General features: G+C 41.7%; 1 protein-coding gene across 3 annotated transcripts in view; it reads right to left on the reverse strand.

The window, feature by feature from the left end:
* Positions 1-19046, reverse strand: part of erbin (erbb2 interacting protein) — a 53540-nt gene that overhangs the window by 9566 nt on the left and 24928 nt on the right. For 2 of the 3 annotated variants that reach the window (XM_041959688.1, XM_041959686.1), the window contains exons 3-20: positions 16787-16981; positions 15872-15989; positions 14110-14188; positions 13247-13336; positions 12031-12087; positions 9719-9782; positions 9267-9341; positions 8364-8508; positions 7656-7728; positions 5737-5866; positions 5471-5586; positions 4672-4741; positions 2877-2976; positions 1166-1287; positions 842-1015; positions 513-680; positions 287-404; positions 28-202 (exon numbers count right to left, since the gene is read on the reverse strand). In XM_041959688.1, the coding sequence (XP_041815622.1) occupies positions 28-202; positions 287-404; positions 513-680; positions 842-1015; positions 1166-1287; positions 2877-2976; positions 4672-4741; positions 5471-5586; positions 5737-5866; positions 7656-7728; positions 8364-8508; positions 9267-9341; positions 9719-9782; positions 12031-12087; positions 13247-13336; positions 14110-14188; positions 15872-15989; positions 16787-16972 (2060 nt within the window). In that variant the 5' untranslated portion in view covers positions 16973-16981. The remainder of the gene's footprint in view (positions 1-27; positions 203-286; positions 405-512; positions 681-841; positions 1016-1165; positions 1288-2876; positions 2977-4671; positions 4742-5470; positions 5587-5736; positions 5867-7655; positions 7729-8363; positions 8509-9266; positions 9342-9718; positions 9783-12030; positions 12088-13246; positions 13337-14109; positions 14189-15871; positions 15990-16786; positions 16982-19046) is intronic. The other variant, XM_041959687.1, reaches the window with a different exon arrangement.

The raw sequence follows: 19046 nt of genomic DNA on the forward strand, positions 1-19046 counted from the left end.
GTTAACAGGTTGAAAAATGGTACCAACCGCGTTTTTGGTAAGAAGGACATCTTTGCCTCTCTCTCAGGGGTGCACAGAGAATTGTCCTGACTGCTGTCTGTGGTCAGAGACACCGAGTCAGACATGCGCGATGGAGACGAACAGTTGCTGTTGTTCTGGTTGCTGTTGGCCACCGTCTCATCCAGCAAAGAGTCGGCGTCATCTGTTGAGCAGGAATATCGCTTTAGCGTACTGTGTCTCGGCACTGTCACTTGTTTCCACTTAAAATATATCTGAAAATTTTTACCTTTTTTGTCCTTACTTAAAGTCACGACTTTGGGCTGGTTAATGGAGATCTCGATAAGAGGGGGTCTCATCTCTGCAATTTTCATCTCCTCTTCTTCATCAGACAGCTCTTCGGAATCCTGAACACAAACATAAACTTTCTCAACGCTGCATTTGAAACTTCATGATGTCGTACTCCTTGTTTTGGAAATAGCGAAATCATTTAGAGAGCTAAATGTTAGCAGTACCTCCAGCGTGTCCTCGTGGTTCATCATAGAGCCCCCTGAGGATTTGAGAGGGACCCTCTGAGAGCTGTAAGACTCTGAAGTGTCTTTTGAGTCCGGAGCGGAGGGGTTGGTAGAGACTTGGGGCTCCATGTCTGATACCATGCCGTTGGGACAGGGAGCCTCTATCACCTGCACAAAAACAGTAGGTCAGTTATTTATTAAAACTGCTCCGTCACTTGCATGTAGCTTATGCAATTCATTAAAGGGGAACTACAGCAAGCCAAAGCAAACAAGAAATGAAAGTGACAGATTTGTTTCCATGTGAAATATCAAATCTTGCCAAAGCTGACCTTTACTCCCACGTCCTGCATGCCAATGTGGTTCCTCTCGATCGGTTTAGCATCTTTCCCCGACTCATCGCTCGACTCGTCCTCTTTCAGCCGGTGAGCCACAGACTGGGCTGTTTTCACCATGTTCTTCAGCTCGTCTGGGTATGGTGTAGGGTAGCGCTTCAGGTTTCCCTCCTGGATGAGTACATATACCCACAAACATACCATTGTTAAATTGTAGGAAATGGGACTTGAAGCACATCTTACATCAAAAACAGACACATAAAACTGAAGGTTTTTGCCAAAATAATACTTTGTGATCACAACAATGTCCTTGGCACTAACCCTTGGTGGTGTTTCTCTCTCATCCTTGTCCTCGTCACACTCAAAGGCCACCTGAGCTCGGTGCTTGCGTTGTTCCTCCCAGAGAGCTGGATTAAAGCTCTCAGAGTCAGAGTTGGGGATGTCTGAAATAAAAGCAGAGACCAGGAGGAGGATAATTTGTTAGCTTTTAATTAAGGCTTTAGTCACCGCCCGGGTGTTAAATTCATACAAGTCTGACTTTGACCACAAGATGGCGCAAAGACAACATGAGGCACCAATGAAGTGAAAGAGCTGTGGAGGAAATTCAGGAGTTAACCCCTTCAACTCCAACGGAACCTCACAGTTATCAATTACTGACACTTGCATTGACATTTACGGAGGATTTGCCACTACTAGGCGCTAAACTCAGTCTCAATCCTGTGCTTTTACTCTTATTTGATTGTAGGTTGGGACGGCTGAAGCAAGGCCATGGTTAGTGTGAAAATGACCTCATGACATTGTGGTTGTGATGATGATGATGATGATGATGATGATGATGATGCTGCTGCTGCTGCTGCCACTTTTCTGAAACCCTGCAGAAGCACCGTGCATCCGTGACCTGTTCTCCATTGTGTCTGTTGGCCTTGAAACAAGTGTCCAAGACTAATTATCAACTGGTGCAACAAATCTGAAACTTGACCAAAAACATCAGGTGTGCAAATACGTCCCAGTATGAAGGTGACATCGTGTTTTATTATTCAAAGCTATCAGCTTTAAGGTGTGAATCAGTCTGTGTGTGGTTTCCTGTGTTAAAACACTCATCACCCTCAAAATAGCAAGACGCAGATACTTTGAACAAGCTTGCTAACTTAAAAACATGTCTGTATTCCACAGGAAAGAACTAATGTCGGTCATCCTGAGCCAAGAACAGACAATATCAACAACTCTGGTTGTCGAAAACTTAACGCACCATAACAGAGAGTAAGTGCTCATGATATGAGTCACCTGCTGCGCAGTCTCCATATTAACTAGTTGTAAAACATAATAATTATAGCCAGATCATGATCTTCTCCAGCTTCTCAGAACGAAACAAGGAGACAGATAAAGCTCTTTTGGAAAACTTCCCAGCAGATTTCTATGGAAAATAAAATAAAGCAGGCGACTGGCAGACAAACAGAGCACAGAAGCTACACACAGTAACTTGTATGAGTGCATTTCTTGGTGATGCAATACAAAATCAAGCTGTTGACTCACTACCATTTCAGTAGTTGAAGCATGTAGATCTTAAGCCCCTAATTACCCTAAGGCTAAGATGCAACAGGGTCAATGCAAGCTGTTTGGTGTAACAGGAAACCAAGCCAAACTAACAGATGCTTGACAAGAAGGAAAAGACTAGTGTTTCTGCAGCTTTGGTCTCAGGTAACGAGGTCCTCATAAAACATGAATACAGGAATCCTTGCAGGCCAAGACTGTTATAATGATGGTACTGGTAGTCATGACGATGCCCGAGAATGTGCATCAAAACATTTGGTTATTACTTCACCTGAAAATGAGACTTGGATGGCGTGGTAAACAACTTAATTTTATTTTCCCCTGGTTGGTTAAAAAGCTTAAACCTTTATTATCCAGCCAGGCTTCTAAGAACTGATTGGTGAAAACAGCTCACACACATTTGCAGTTTGAAGGTCTGCCAGATAAACCATGAAAGAATATAAAAGAGAAATTTCGTCTTCGTTGAATGCACAGTACTCACAGTCCTCAGTCCTGGTTTGCTGGGGGAACATGTAGTTGGTCAGCACAGTTTTGTGTGTCTCTGGATCCTCCTCTTTCTGGAGCGGGATCAGGGGCTTTGACTGTGGGAGACAGAAAGTAGGTTTGAGTGTGCTATCTGCAATCAACGGTGCTTTGTCAAAATTAATGTGGTGCCCCCTCAATTTCCCACACTCCTTTCCAGCTGAGTTTCGTCCTCTTGTCTTAACCAAACCGGCCACTGGCTACACCGTGACTGAGACACTACTTAATCACGTCTGGGTGCCTCTTCCTCCCAATCACTCCTTCATGGAGGTGGCTTAAGCTCCATCAGTGTCCCTTAGGACCCATTGACACTGTCACACCTGCCAAACAGTCTGTGTCTGTTCCTGTTGGACTGCATCTGCTGGGTTTCATTCCTGTCCAGCTAACGCAACATGTGCTGCACTCCTGCTTTGAGCTTATTTATGTACGTGTAGCAGCTTCATAGTGTCTCAAGGTGCTTTACAAGGAAATAAAAGCATGAAAAATTCCAACTTTGATACACTAAGATGACACAAAAACATTAATAAAAGGCCTGTTTGTACAAACGGGATTCCAGACAAGATTAAAAACAGTCTGTAGGGGGGCTGTTTCAAGAGCCTGAGGGCACCCAGCCACAGAGCCCTGATCAGACCCCTGTGACCTTGGAGTCGACCTATACAGTTTCCTGTCAAGAATAGAGCCCAACTGATAATCCAGCCAGGCCAAAACATCCGCTGATATCAGCTCACTGCAGATATATCAACATCTGTGTATGTCACCTGATAAACGGCAATAAACTGAAGTACAGAAATGCCACAGACATCAATACCTGATATCGCCACAAAATTCGTGTGTAGTTACGAATTTAGAGAGCTAAACAGGTGTAAATGATAAGAAAATTCTTAAATTGTATTCTGTATTTAACAAAACAGGGGAGATGTGGGCTGTTCAGCTGGTTGTTCTGCAGCATTCTGAAATAGCTGCAGTTTTCCGTGACAATTTGTTCCGGCATTTGAACAGACTTACAACAGTCCAGCTAGGATGAGCAAAAAGACATGAATAATTGATTTTAGATGCGGTGAGAGTCAACAGACTGTAATGTAGAAATATTTATAAGTTGGAAAAACTGAATCTGTACACTCCTGCAGTGGCCTCACTTCAGAAACATTAAAACTCAGCTCTTCTAAGCTTGATGCGAACAGTTCAAGATTTCCCTTCCGATACGAAGCTACACTGAGTTGAACAGACTCAAACGTTTCCACCTCTGATAGGTTTATCTTGTGTTTTGTCGAGGGCCACGTTAACCAAGGCAGAAGTCCAAATTTCAGGCACCACAGCTCAGCTGGTAACCTTGATCTCCCTCTGTGTTCAACGTCCGCCTAGTTGTTGCTGCTGCTGCCTTTTCTCACTCAGATTTGTGTGAAACCACTTTCATGAGTTTTTGACAGGCTTGTCTAGATTACCAAACTGTTGCCCTTAAACGAGTATTAAGGTTTCTGACAGTCATTAGGATCCTTTTACTCTTTAAAAATGTAGAGTTTCGGGTTATCACTAAGTCTGACCTGCGTGTGCATTTGGCACGTTTAGATCAAATGTCCTGGAAGTGGTGTGCTGAATTTTGAATGCCTTTTCCTGTGAGCTACTTGGGCCAGCCGGATTGATTTACGTCTGAATGTTTTCACGTACCCAGCTGCCATTACAGTCAATGCATCTCTGCCCGACAGCTCGGAACTACGCTTGGTGTAGCCCTCGTGACAAAATACATGTGATCTCACCTGATTTTCAGACAGCCACATTGCAGTCATCTGGTTCAGTTTAGTGAAACTGTAGGGAAGATTCTTTAACCTGCAGTAAAACAAAAACAACGCAGGACTTGCATCAACAACCTAAAAAACCTGATGCATCTGCAAAGGGAAAAAAAGTCTCATTGTGGAAAGTAAATTTAGGGCCCGATATAAAGTTAGACTGAAGCCTCATTTAATTTTTCTCTTAAAAAATGTCTGTGGGGTCGTAGCCAAAGTTATATGGTGTATTTGGCACAGAGCTGACACCAGGAATGTAAAACCCCTGATTAAAACCTCAATCAGGCTTTAGATTCCAAACCAATCCCATTCTCATTGTGGCCAGAATGGAGATCCTGTTGTAATTATCAGGTTATGTTTTAGACTGCGTGTGTGCTTGTGTAAGAGTAAAACCAAGACATCATTCGTTTGCATGGAATTACACATTTCATAGTGAAGAATTAAATTGCTGCAAAGCCGCAGGAATTCTTCTCAAATGCTTGTTTTCATTAATTGACTTTTCTGCTGATGATTTTCTTGATGAGCTGGTTTATTTAAAAAATGTCGGAAAATAGTGAAAAATGACAGCTGTAATTTCCTTAACCCCCACGTCATTAAATGTCTTGTCTGACCAACTGTGCAAAACTCAAACAGATTCAATTTCCAATTAAATAAAGCAGAGAAAAGCAGCAAGTTTAATGACTTTTACAAAAATCCATAGTAAACTTCAAAATAGACTTGTCCTTTAACTTAAGAACCTCAATGTGCTTGAATACTGTGTGTTCACACTCACTTGTTGTTGCTGAGATTGATGACCTTGAGCTTCTGCATGTCACCCATCTCCTCAGGCAAAGACTCCAGCTTGTTGGAATGTAGGAACAGCACAGTTGCATTCTTCCAGTTGCCCATCTGTGAGGGGAAAGAAACCAAGGACACAGAGCCGTGAGCCAACAAAGCTAGCTGTTACAGATGGGCAGATTGACATGCCACACCACATCTTAGCACATTTCCACACACACACACATACATATATATATATACTCTAGCGTGCATACAAACCTCAGGAGGAAGCTGCATAAGGAAGTTGTGATCTGCAGCAAAGGTGCGGATGCTGACACACTGGCCGACGGAAGAGGGCAAAGCTTCGATCTCATTGAAACTGCAGTCCAGCTCATCCAGAGATGTCAAACTGATGCAGACAGAAGCAGAGGGAAGCTAGGGCTTTAATCATGTGGTGCAATTACAATATATCCAGTGCATACCGTGTGTAATAAGTTCTAATCTTATTTGAAAAACTTGGAATATCAAAGTTAAAAGAATACTCCGGTGATTTATCAGCGCATGTGCATCAATACTTGAAAGAGATGGATTACTTTTCGTCTACTGGGGACCTTTAGTCCCTCATATGGGTCAAGTGCCAAAACCCTGGATCCTACAGCTCCCATAATGTAGCTCAATGGCATGTTTTTATAAGACCCTCCTTGCCTGATAAACACCCACATTTTTCAAACTCCACATCCACATTTCTGTTATACATTTGTCGTCTCCAAGCCCACGCCAAGATAACCAAGACCATATTTTATCAAACTTTGGAAAGCTCCCTCTGGAGCCACAAAAGACATTATACAACTGTTTACACAGGCTGAGAAGAACTTGTTACAACCAGTAACCTGAATTTGATGAGTACAAATAAGTGGAATGCCCCTTCAATTCTGCTGCAGCAGACTTCATGTCAAAGATTTGGGATGCCAGAGTGGTAAAACAGGGACTAAATCTTCTGCAAACCAGGTGTCACTACTGGGCAGTATGAGACTGAAGATTGCTAATTGCTCTGTAATAGGGCTGTGCAACAATTCAATATAGTTGTTTGCCCCCAATACGTAAAGACAAGAAATGGCTGAATGATGCTGAAAACTCCCACAGAGAGTTCATCAAACAAAGACAAAGAGCAAATCTTCTTCACATCAACTACTGTGACAATATCTAACAGTAAGAGCGAAGCACTAAGAGACATTTACAACACTGATGCATCTTAAAAGCTTCATGGGACATCATTTAAAGTAGTGACATTTCAAATTGAAGCCATGTTGACACAGAAGTGCTGTGCAGCTGGGGCTTTCTGCTGAATGGAAAATGCAAATGCACAGCGGGGATTCAGATGACTGCGAAAAAGAGTCTGACTTGCGAGAGAGCTGCTGCATTATAGTATCGTCAGTCTCCAAAACACAGGATTTGCCCCCGTCGGCTGAATGTAAAACAGGGACAAACAACATTGTGCACCAGCAGTGGACTCAATAAAATCGGCTACGTATGAACGAGAAAAAAAAAAAATGCTTAAAATAAAATCCTTGCATGGGATTAAACTAAACCATAGGCTTTGTCACATAATCTGTGTCAAATTACACAAGGAGACACATTCTAACATGCAAGATAATTGACTGTGTTTATTGTTTGGAAACAATGGACCAGAAACCAAACAGTGCAGCTGTAACAGTCAGTAGATCTGTCTCTCTTACAGATGTAGAAGTGGACTGATAAAAACCACACACCATAGCTGGATTAAATTGTGGCCTAATCTTTATGCTGGACCACAATGATTCAGAGGAGAGGAGCTAAGACTTGGACCTGCAGGGTTTACCTGTCTGCTGCAGACAATACCAATCTGAAAACAGCTTCGACTGATTTAATCTATCGGTATTGTGTTGGAGGGTCATCTGGCCCAGGATTACCATGGACTCCTCCACAATAAAGCAAATCTGAACCTGTTTCCATTAATCAATAAGGTTACTCAAGATCATCAGTACTAGGCCAAAATAAATAAAGCATGGGAACACATTATGTTTAATGGGAACACGTGATTTATCCAGGCAGATGCTTTATGTGATCAGTGGATGGTAGATGAAAACAGCACAATAATCCACTGATCTCAGGGTTTATTCTGCTGGTATTAAATCTGCTGCTGCTGCGGTAACACTCACCCTCCGATGGAGTCTGGCAAGTACATCAGCTGATTCTCATCCACTTTCAGTGCGGTCAGTTTCTTCAGTGAGCCTACAGTGAGAGGTAAAGAGAGAATGAGAGAGACGCAGCTCGGGGCAGTTTACTGATTATCACTTGCTGCCGCATCACAAAGCAGAATATCCATTACAGCAGTTAACTGGATTAATTCATAGTGTCATCAATACAGTAATCAGTTTAGTAAATCAATCCTGACTCTATGGTGCGGTGCATCTGGACTCAGCTGATATAATCAGCCTGGTAGACTTAACTCAGCATTCTCCCAACAGGAAGTTGGTATATAAATACACAGAAAGTCAGTTTGGTCAGCTCACTCTTTGACTTAAATGTGATATTTAATGTGCTTGTTCCAAATTTCTGTTCATGCATGAAAAGAACTAAAAATTGAAAAACAAAGACTCCACGCTACCTGAAAATGAAGACATAAAAATAAGAGAAGAGCACATGACAGATAATGTAATAGAACGATAAGAGTGGCATAATTTTCAGAACTCTCTGAAACTGGATGGATGGTAAGTGTGTCCTCTGCAGCACAGGAATGGAAAAAATGCATTTGGCAATAGCTGAAAGATATTAAAGGTGTTTCATTTTGTTTTCCTTCAGTTATGGCGTGTGTGTGTGTGTGTGTGTGTGTGTGTGTGTGTGTGTGTGTGTGTGGTAATCTTTACCGATGGAGCCTGGCAACTGTGTGAGGGCATTGTTGGACAGCAGGAGGTCCTGCAGACTCTCACAACCACAGATTTGCTCATCTACCATCTCCAGGTTGTTCTTTGATACATCCAGGTACACCAGCTGTTTTAGCATCCCCAGCATCTGGATACATAAAAGCAGACGCACAAAAAATAGAGAGAATTTTCACTGATATCTTGTTATCCTCTCTAGATTTATGCCAAGGCTTAAGCAGCAGTGTTGATTGAACACAGAGGATTAAAACAATCCCCAAAACATCCTGAGCAGTGAGGTAAAGTAAGTTTGGTAGGAGCGTTATGATATCATTTCTAAAATGGTTGAATTTTTACATTTTTAAATTTTATATGAAAGAAAAACAGTAGTTGTATTCAGTTTGGTTTCTGTTCCTGCCAGACGTCATTACTTATAAAGGGCCAGACTGTGATTACAGCTGATGCTGTTGAAACGCTGGCAGCAGAACTAATGCTTTAATTATGACCCAGTTACTAACAAGCTGGTCATTTGGATGAAAAATGAATCTCATGTAACACGTTCTGACTATCACAACATCATTATAAATTAATTATGTTCAAGGAAAATAGTGACTTCACAGCAGTACTTTTTAAAAAAAAAGTATTACTGGGACACGAGCATAATCTAAAGTCTGCACTATTTTCTCTGTAAAATTGTGTTCATCCAGCAAGACAATCGTTTCTAAACTGCAGCTCCTTCTCTGCTGGTGCTCAGAGGGCTGAAAGTCTGATGCAAACTGACCGTGGTTCATTTTGACGAAGATTTAAGCAGACACGTGGATTGAAAATGAAGGGAAATAATCTCGAGATGATGTTTTGGGGCACAGCAGCTACTGGAAGTGCGTGTATAGGAATGACGGTTAATCATACCCCAGGTAAAAACGTCAGTCTGTTCCCGTCCATCCACAGCTCCCTGATTCCACTCAGCTGCTCCAACACCTCAGGCTGTGGACGCAAAGAGGAGAAAGGAGGCTAAGTGATAGGGATGTGTGTGTTTGAGTGTTTAAGGGATGTGTGTGTGTGTGTGTGTGTGTGTGTGTGTGTGTGTGTACGCCTGCTGGGCAGAGACAGGATGAAGAGATTAACTCATAAACAAGATAAAAACGAATCAGAAGGCCATTTATTTAATCCACTGTGATCATCATGCATTAATGAATGCTATCTTTCACTGAAGACAAATTAGCTGTTACTGCATGTGTCCTTTAAAAACAGGGCTTCCATTTTAAAACTGAAGAACACAGACAGGGAAAGGGGGAAGTGAGGTCACCACCAGAAAGGTAGGAAAGCCCTGGGCATCGACAGACCGACTGACAGACACTCACCACTTCAGTGAACTCATTACTCCCAAGGTCCAACCTTTCCAGCTGTGTGAGCTTCTGCATGCTTCTGTGGACACACAGGACAGACAGGGAGTGAGATCTTCAAACCAAATCACTCATATTACACGTTTCCACAAGTGCAGAAAGTCAGACTTTGGAAATGAATAGCAAACACTAAACTGACCCCCTTTGTTTAGACCAAAGCAGCGGCCAGGATTATAAGCACTGTGGGCCACGTGCTTCAAACACAAGATTATCTGTCGATTTTCATGTTATATTTTGGACAGCATTCATGCTCTGCCTATGCTCCTTTTGCTGAATTATTCCATGAGGAAATAAATACCTTTTGGAGCTCAGGCGTGACGGAAATATGGTTTAAATAATGGAAAATGTGACGTGTGCTAGCCCTAAGCCTTGCTCCAGAATTTTCTCTCCACATTCAGGTCACAGTCTCACAATCTCTGCCACACTGTAAACAAGCAGATAAAAAACAGGACTATTCGACTGCTTACAGCCTTTGCCATGTTTAATTGATCACTAGCGGCAGAAAATTGGGCAGTGAAATATTCTTATGAAGGCTCATTTCACATTCTGAGCAGCAACGATGAATACGCATCATTCATCAAGATCTACTGACAAGAAGCCTTTATAAGTCAGGGGCAGCAGCGGATTGTAAATATCTTGAAACATAGAAAACTCTTCCTCACACAAAGCAAAGTCTCAAATGATCTGCAAGAATCAAACAAAAGAGACAGACAGTTCTACAGTTCCTTCCACTGTTTTAGTGTCCTTGATTGGAGGACAGTCCTGTGAACTATCCAAAAAACAACACTGGGGTTAAGTGTTCGTAAAGAACTGTAATACACAAATCAACTTTAAGCAAGATAAGAACTACAGACAGTTGTTTCAAAATCAGATGTTTCCTCAGAATGAATCACTAATTCAAAACAAATATTGCTTTATACAAGACCAAGCAAAGGAGAGCATGACTGGAGATGAAGTGGAGATGTACTTAGATCTGCTTGGGAACAGACATGATGATCCTTTCACAGTGTTTTCTTAAAACATGTGTGAGATTAAGCACAGTAATTGAGAGCAGAGGCCCACCAACATAAGAGCGGAGTCTGTTATGTTTTTATGTGCTCCTCTTAAAATGTGAATGTAAAACACATGACGTAAATTAAAAATATGAATCGAGCCCTTTGGTGATTTCTTTTTAGCACTTGGTGCAATATGAAAACAATCATGTCGATGTGCTGGAGCTTTAGCCAGCTTTGTCACATTCTTACCACAAAGTTGGCAAGAACACCAGAGACCCACCATGTGAGCACAAAGGGGTAAGAATGAGCTGCGCTGGCTCATCTAGAAAGTGAGTTCACAAGTGCAAAACACACACTAGGCCTGTGACCCCAAGTAGTGAGGAACACAGCATCGCTCTTTAAAACACAGAGAAACATTTGGTGCATGCATGTGCTTGGTGTGTGTTAGCGCACTGAGAGAAAAGACTGCACTTTCTATGTAGGAGCCCTGAAAGGGCTTCGGCTGCGCCCCTTTGTGCACGCACACATTTGTTTACATCTCTGAAATGCTTGTGTGTTGCTCTGGCAACGTTCCCGATCATTAGTCCTTTTCTTTGTCAGGGCTCCAGCCTTTAACAGGTCTGGCCTCTGTCACATAAACACAGCGAAAAGAGAGGATCCGCTCTGAGCTGCGGCAACACTGCACTTTGTACAGCGGCTGGCCTGTCACTCACAGAAAAATAAGAAAAAGGAAAGTGAGTGAGATAACAAAGGAAACTCAGCCAGAGGGAGGAAGGACAAAAACGGCAAACAGAGGAACGCAGTTTTGCTGAGAAAATGGGACGGACATACAATGCAAAGATACAGCAAGTGAAGCCTGAGAGAGAGAACAGAAAGAGAAAGTAGCTTTCCCCTACAATCACCTGGAGCTTTCTCTCAAATGCTCTCGGGACATTTAGTCTCCCAGCACCTCTGTAACCTTCTCAAATGGTGAAATAACCCTCACTACCGTCTCAGTAGAGGATTATAAAACCTGCCACAGCAAGCAGCCAAGTAAAGGGGGCTGTTATGCAACACCGTGGAATTTAATACTACAGATAGAGGTGTTGGGAGGGAAAAAAAAAGAGACAGGATGGAGGACACAGCAGAGATACCACAGGGATTGTGAGAGGAAGGAGAATCAAAAGGCTTGAGACGCATCATGACACAAAGATGACTCTCACAGCGACACCGCTCCTTTGTTTTGCAAATAAAATGAGCATTTTGGACATTTGATGTGAAGTAAAAACCACTTACTTTGGCAACATCTTTAACTGGTTCTCCCTCAGCTCCAAGATCTGTAGTTTAGTCAACCTGCAACCAAGTAAAAAGCCAATGTGGTAAAAACAACAACAACACTTGATATTTAAAAAACGCCGTCCAACATCGGATCTTCATACTGAAGAGACCTTTATTTACCGTCATTACTTGAGTTTGCAAATATTTTTGCACCTCATTATTGTCATATTTAGTTTTAATAATTATTCTATTTAACTTCCCAATAAAGAGCAGTATTATGTTGAATTGGTTTTTGAGCCATGATTTCCTCTGATGGCTCATCTGCTACTAACCGGCTATGATGTGCAGCTACGTGACAAGGGCTTCGCGGTAATTTCATTTGCCAACACAAATGAAATGAAACCAATATTCCCTTTCACTTCTGTAGTACTAAAGTAGGATGACCATGCAGAAAGCACATGTAGATTTAAGAGGTTTTTAAGAGCTTGAAGTGGGCAACTCACATCACATGATTTGTGTAATCAGAAGGCTCAACACTGACTAGTGTGTAAACTACAAACAATAAGAGCGTGACAGACACTGCAGGTATGATAAAACAACCTGTTTAGCCTTTAATAAAATCAACCACATCTAACGACGTTAGATTTGAATTTGTCAAATTATTGTAGATCGGAATCTTGAGGCATACGATAGAGAAAAGAGTCACTTTTTTAAGTACTGAATGCTCCATTATGTTGACCACCTAGTGTCTAACTCTGTGTGTGTGCTGGTTGGGGCTGAGCAGGTAGTGAACTGTGGGTTTTTAGAGTGTTTTCACTGAAAACAGCTGCCTGAGAGCCGTGAGACTGAAATAAAAGTAAAGCTGTGGGCCAGAAAGCTAAACAATGAACTGAAACTTGCCATAAAGCTCCATAAAGCCAGAGGAACTGCAGATTAAGGAGATAATCCACACTACGAGCATCCCCTTTCACATTTGTCATCTCATACATTGTTATGATGACTATTACAATAATAGACGCTTTAAAACTTGTGTTATAAAATGAAAAACTTCTAATACAATCAGAAAAACCTTATGCTACGATAGTGGTGTCAATGTTATGGCCCAATAAACTACTGTGTGTGGCTTCACACAAAACATACGCTTAACACCACAGTCAACACTCTGCAGTTTGTACATGAGTTTTTCTGCTAGAAAACATGTCACCCTTATCCGAACCGGAGAAAAGAAACTGACCTGCCGAAGCTGGCTGGTAAGAACTCGAGGAAGGCATCGTTCAGGTAGAGCTGTGTCAGACTCAGAAGCTGGGTGAAACCTTCAGGGAGCCTGGCAACACATACAGGAACAGGAATAGCATCACTCACACAAAGCCTGGCAATGCTGCTGCAATGGCAAAATACTTGTCTGTGCAACATTAAAGGTGCAATGTGGACAACATGGCCCTGATTTTAGCTTAAAATGTTCAAGAAATGAACATTATCAACAAATTTCAAAAAATAGCATAACTATGTGTTGTGTTGCAGAGATATTTACCAAAGTTAGCATGCTAACCAGCTATCCTCAGCCAGTCCTGCCTCATAATACCACTTTGAACCTCCAGAGAGGATAGCCCGATAGTTTCAGCTGGAAGTTGTATGTGAGTTTGGCATATTTCACAAGCTCTAGCTTTTTTTTTTTTTTTTTTTTTAGAGGATTAAATAAACAAAATTAACTCAAAAATAGTCAAGAAAGTAAATGTATCTTACACATATTTTCCTTATTAAACACAAAAATATAAATGTACCCTAAGTTTCTCTCTTTTATCGCATTAATATGAGCTTAATTACGAAGTTGATTCCTGTAAAACACACTTCATGGGGGGCTGCAGAGCTTGGTTTTGCTGCCTGCAATGTGAATGCCAGCAATCCTATAGCTACAGCCACAGACAGCTACAGCAAAGAGGACAGATGAGCAGCAGTTGGCGGTCATCACTCTGTTGATTTTCCCCATTGGTTGGGATAACCTTGGACGGGTGGCCACATCTTACACACTGTACCTTTAAATCAAAATGCAGTTAATTATGAGTGAAAAGCTGTTAGAGGAGGGTGGGCAGTACTCACTTGGATATGGGATTCACACTGGCTTCTACAATAGCTAGGACTTTGCAGTTTTTGATGTTTTCTGGAAACTCCTGGATACCTACAGAGAAAACAGCCAACAGCAAAAAAAATGCCATCAGATGAGTTACAGGTAAACCCCCTACACGTCATCAGTTCAGCATCTGCATGCTGTATCTCAAACGTTTTATTACCATTGACACAGAACAAATGACTCCCTTCAACGCCGAAAAGATGAGGGATAACATAAGCTGTCTTGTTCGTGTTTAGTAGGAAAGGCTTTGTGAATGTTAAACACAGGTGGATTGTGAGGCTCTCTGCCTGAACTGTGTGTGCTCAAGATACATTTCGTGAGGCTCTGCACCATTCGTCTTTAAACAACCGCAGAGAAGAGCGCAGAGGTGACATAATAAAAGAGCAGAATAGGAAGGAGAAAAAAAAAAACAAGAAAGATCACTGAGTGATAGTCTGCAAGTTCTCACGAAACAACCACGACGTGCAAACAGCCAGAAAGTGGAGGTGACCAAGTCTCAAGGTTTATTTCCACCCACTTTGTTTTGTGTCCACAACACTTAGCACTGAGTGCTTTGAGAAGAAGGATAATCTACGTTTAATGTCAACACAGCACATGCAGCTCTGGTTCATGAAAACACCACCACAGCCTTCATCATTTGTTTAATCTAGGCTGTCTCAAGCACTCATTCATTTATATTAGAACCACCTTTTTACTGTAACCTTTCTCTATCCACGGAAAGGTTTTACTGAGCATGAACATCGCTTTTCTGTTCTGCTTAGCTTCAAGGTTATGTTGTGATGATCAGCCGTCTTAAACAGTAACCTGCAGTGTTAACACTTTCTTTTAGCTTACAGAGCTGAACATCTTATACAAAGATAATGTCAGATAGTGATGTTAATGTTTAAATAGTGACAGCTTGATTAAAGCAAAGCCCTTTGTAGGGAGCATGCAAGAGGATGTTATGAAAATAAAGACCTCTTTTTTTTTTTTTTTTTTTAAATAGCACACCTGATTGATTCTGTGTGCAGCTAGGCATTCAAACAGTACTGTCAAGCCTTCAGAAGCTTTAGTCTGCAGCTGTCTTTTATTTTTTTTGCTCTAAATGTCAGACGAGAACAACACTGAAAGCACAAAGTTCAAAATTGAAATAACTTCTAGTACAAAGCTCCCCATCATATTCAACAGTGTGAATGTTTATCTTCAAAGAGCTAAATGTCACACTTTGACAAAATGTTGTCACGTCCCACTCAATGAAACCGCTGACAAGACACTTTGAGTTGAGCACCTCGTACAGATATTTTCACAATCTGTGTGAGAACCAGCTGCCAGGGCCTTCATTTAGCTCGGTTTTGTCCCTGCTGCTAGTCTGCCTTATGCAGCAGACAGTGTCTAGTGTGTTGCAGGTCTGAGCTTGTTAACTTCCTTTATCCATCTCGTCAGGGGTTTTGTGACGTAATATGTGGTGAATGAAACACGCTGTGGTATTTTACCTCGCAATGCTTTTGAAGTAATCTATACATGGCATCAATTATGCAACTCTTTCCCAGCAATTCAATTTGTTTAAGTCTCTCACTGGTAGATATCCAATAGCAGTCATGTCAAAACAAGGACGACCAGGACACTTGAACTTCACACGTCACAGTTTTGAAGGACTCATTTAACCTGTCAGTCAAAACTACTTCTCACCTGAGTGACGTGTCTGAAGAAAAGATGAAGACATACAGTTAAATAAGTCGTCATTTTGCTTACTGTTCTTGCTGACATCAAGCTCCCTGAGATTGATGAGGTTTGCGATTGCTGCCGGCAACACTGTTAGGTCATTATCTGGCATGCTCAGTCGGTGGAGTAACTGGCAGTTGAACAGTTGCTGGTGGAGAGAGAGAAGAGATAGTAGAGTTTTTAATTAGAGAGAGAGAGAAAAAAAAACCAACGTCTTGCTGACCAAGAATGCACATCATAATACACGTTTAAACGTCCTGACTGTCTTAAAAGTTCGACTGCATTATTCACAGGCTCGTCTTTCAAAATGTGTGTGTATGAAGTAGGAATGGGTCACGGTTTTTGAATAGTCATTAACTTGTTTAAAAAAAATCCTCAAGTTTTATTTTCCCTTGTTTTTAAACGGTGTGGGTGTGACGTAGTTCATCGGGTGTTGTCGAAAGTAGATCTCTGGTGTGTGTGTGTGTGTGTGTGTGTGTGTGTGTGTGAGACTGCCTGCATGTTATCGCAGCCACCGTTAAGCACACACTACAGGCAGTGAGTTTTAATAGTCAGTGTAAGTGTCCAGATAAGCTGAGGTTGCAGCGTAGTAGTGTTAGAAGGCCGTGTATTTGCTGCTGCAACCACAGCGTATAGTTACTCGCTACAAGCCAGGCTAAAGCTAGATACTAGCATTTCACCAGTATACAACAACTATGCAGAGTCATTTGAGAGTGACTCTGTGTGTGTGTGTGTTTGTGAGGGTGATCAAAGAATGGTCTTATAGTTCCCAGTGAATATCAAATAGTATTTCTGCATGAAATGCCCATCCCTACAATGAAGTACAGTCTTAACAGTGCAAGCTTTTCACAAGAGATGAAGTAGAAAGTCAATATTTAGTGGCCTCATGAGTCAAGCCTTCATGTAGCTGTGTGAAGTTTCTATACATCAGTGTGTGTGCCTTACTTTAGGCAGCTCCTCGATCTGGTTGGCATCGAGGTAAAGTTCTTGCAGGGTCTTCTCGAAGCTAAAGATCTCCTTAGGAACAGTCTCCAGGCTGCAGTGGGAGTAGTCGAGCGATGTTACCGCCTCCTCCTCACCCCGCAAGCAGCTGCACGGCACCAGACGAACAAACAAGCTCCGCTTGGACATCCTCAGGCACTGGAGAGGGAAAACAGAGAGATATGTAAAGGGAGTAGAGGAGATAGGCATGTGTCTCCTGCCACTTTCACGCTTCGGGTTCTCGTGATTCAGATTTTTTTTCATCCATCCTATGTAACGCTTATGAAATGTTTTTAGTGCAGTGTAAAAATAAACTCATTTCAACACACACACACACACACACACACACACACTGATCTTGAGATGTGATCTACACATCTGACCCATGATCATGTGAGTGCAGTCAGCAATTGTCATAACAGGACTCATATATTGCTTTGTGATGTCTTTCAGATCATTCTCAACAGACTGGTCCAAAAAAAATGACGAGATCTCAAATGCCCGCAATCAAAACCACATTTGGATGTACTTTTCATTGTTAACGATTGCAAGAGCCATAACAGAACATACCACCAACAACAACAACAACAACAACAGAAGATTTACAACATGATTTTAAGGATGGCGAGTCAAAGTGATACATGGCACCTGGCGGAACAATCAGGCACAGATACTTAAAAAGGGATCTGATCGAGCACCCAGAACTTCCCCAAAACCGCATCCACAAAAGCTACAGGTCAAGCTTTAAAAAGGAAATTTCAGTATTTGTCAACCTGGGTCTTAGTCTCATATTTCTGTCTGTTATGACTATTAGTCATAATAACATTTTACACATGAGCTCCATTGTAGGGAGACTCTGACATGCCAGAGAAGTAGTAGGAGTAGTGACTCTAACACTATCCAGCTTGTTTCCGTCTGTGTCTGCTTTTGGTGTTTAAGTGGTTGATCTTTAATAAATTCAAGTTTCCTAGAAGGCTTCAAGAGGCAAGTGCTTCTTGTCCAGATCAGCTTTGTTCTTGTTGTAGTCTGACATTCCCAAATCTCAACATATGTACGGAAATATGTGAAGAACACGGAGGTACTTTCCTTCAACATGGCATTGCTGTTTGATTTATAAGGTTCGGTTTTTGGCAAACTGCATTTAAAAATAAATGTCCAGTCCAGAATCTGGTGTTAAACAGATCACAGTGTGAGCTACTGACAGATTAAAACCTCGCCAACAGTATGAGCAGATGTACAACAGCTCTTCAGTGCAGAGGCTCTTCTGCAGAAGGACGTTTCAAAACAGCTGTGGGTTGCTTCATGCACACTCCGTCCTATTATTTCCTCTGAAGTATTGTGCTGCCAATGTGTTCTAAAATTTGCATATAGATTACATCTGATCACTGACAATGAGCGATCATTCGGTGAATGGGTGCTTGATGCAATTAATTAAAAAATAAAAATAACAGACATTATGAATTGCACTTCCCTTTTAAAGGTTCCACCAAAAAGAACTTACACCCCAGAGAAGCACAGACATAAAACGTTTAATTTTAGTTTGACATTTCTATTTGTCTTGTGGGGGAAAAGTAGTTTTCCACTCCTGAAATTTCCAAAGGCAGGCAAAATAAACAAATGTTCCATGTCGTGGGTATGCTTTATCCTCATCTGGGTTGAAGCTGAGGATAAAATGCAAAAAAAGTGGGCCACGAATTGGTCACGATTTTGGAAATCCTCGTCCTTGACTAGTTTTATCCAAAACTCTCTTTTACTGCAAAATAAAGAGACATAAAAGCCCGAAAATCTTTTCAGCTTTCAATCTGGTTGGGAGCTTAAGGGATGGAGGGGAGCGAGTTGCAAACTTGTCCTTTAACTTGCTAAGGGATGTACTGTATGTATAATCTTTATAGCTCGAGTCTCAGGTCAACGCAGACACCAAATTCACTACAGTATGCAATATGGAATGTGTTCTGGTCAAAAGAGGCTTTGTTCCTTGGAGCATGTAGAGAATGTGACTTTTCCTCCCCCTCGTCTTAATCTGAGAGCAGCCACAGCACATAATCTCTGAGTGCTTCACTCACTGCGTATCCTGACTGTCTAACTGAGCTGCAAAATTGTGATAGCCTTGACCTACACTGTCAGTGCAGACTATGTGAGGGTGTGAGCACATATTTGTGCTAGAGCTTGCTACAAGGAAATTTAGTTAGCTATAATGCAAGCCACTGTTTTTTTTAGGAGATGT

This window comes from Chelmon rostratus, chromosome 19 (assembly GCF_017976325.1).
Source record: "Chelmon rostratus isolate fCheRos1 chromosome 19, fCheRos1.pri, whole genome shotgun sequence".
In the NCBI taxonomy this organism is placed as follows: Eukaryota; Metazoa; Chordata; class Actinopteri; order Chaetodontiformes; family Chaetodontidae; genus Chelmon; species Chelmon rostratus.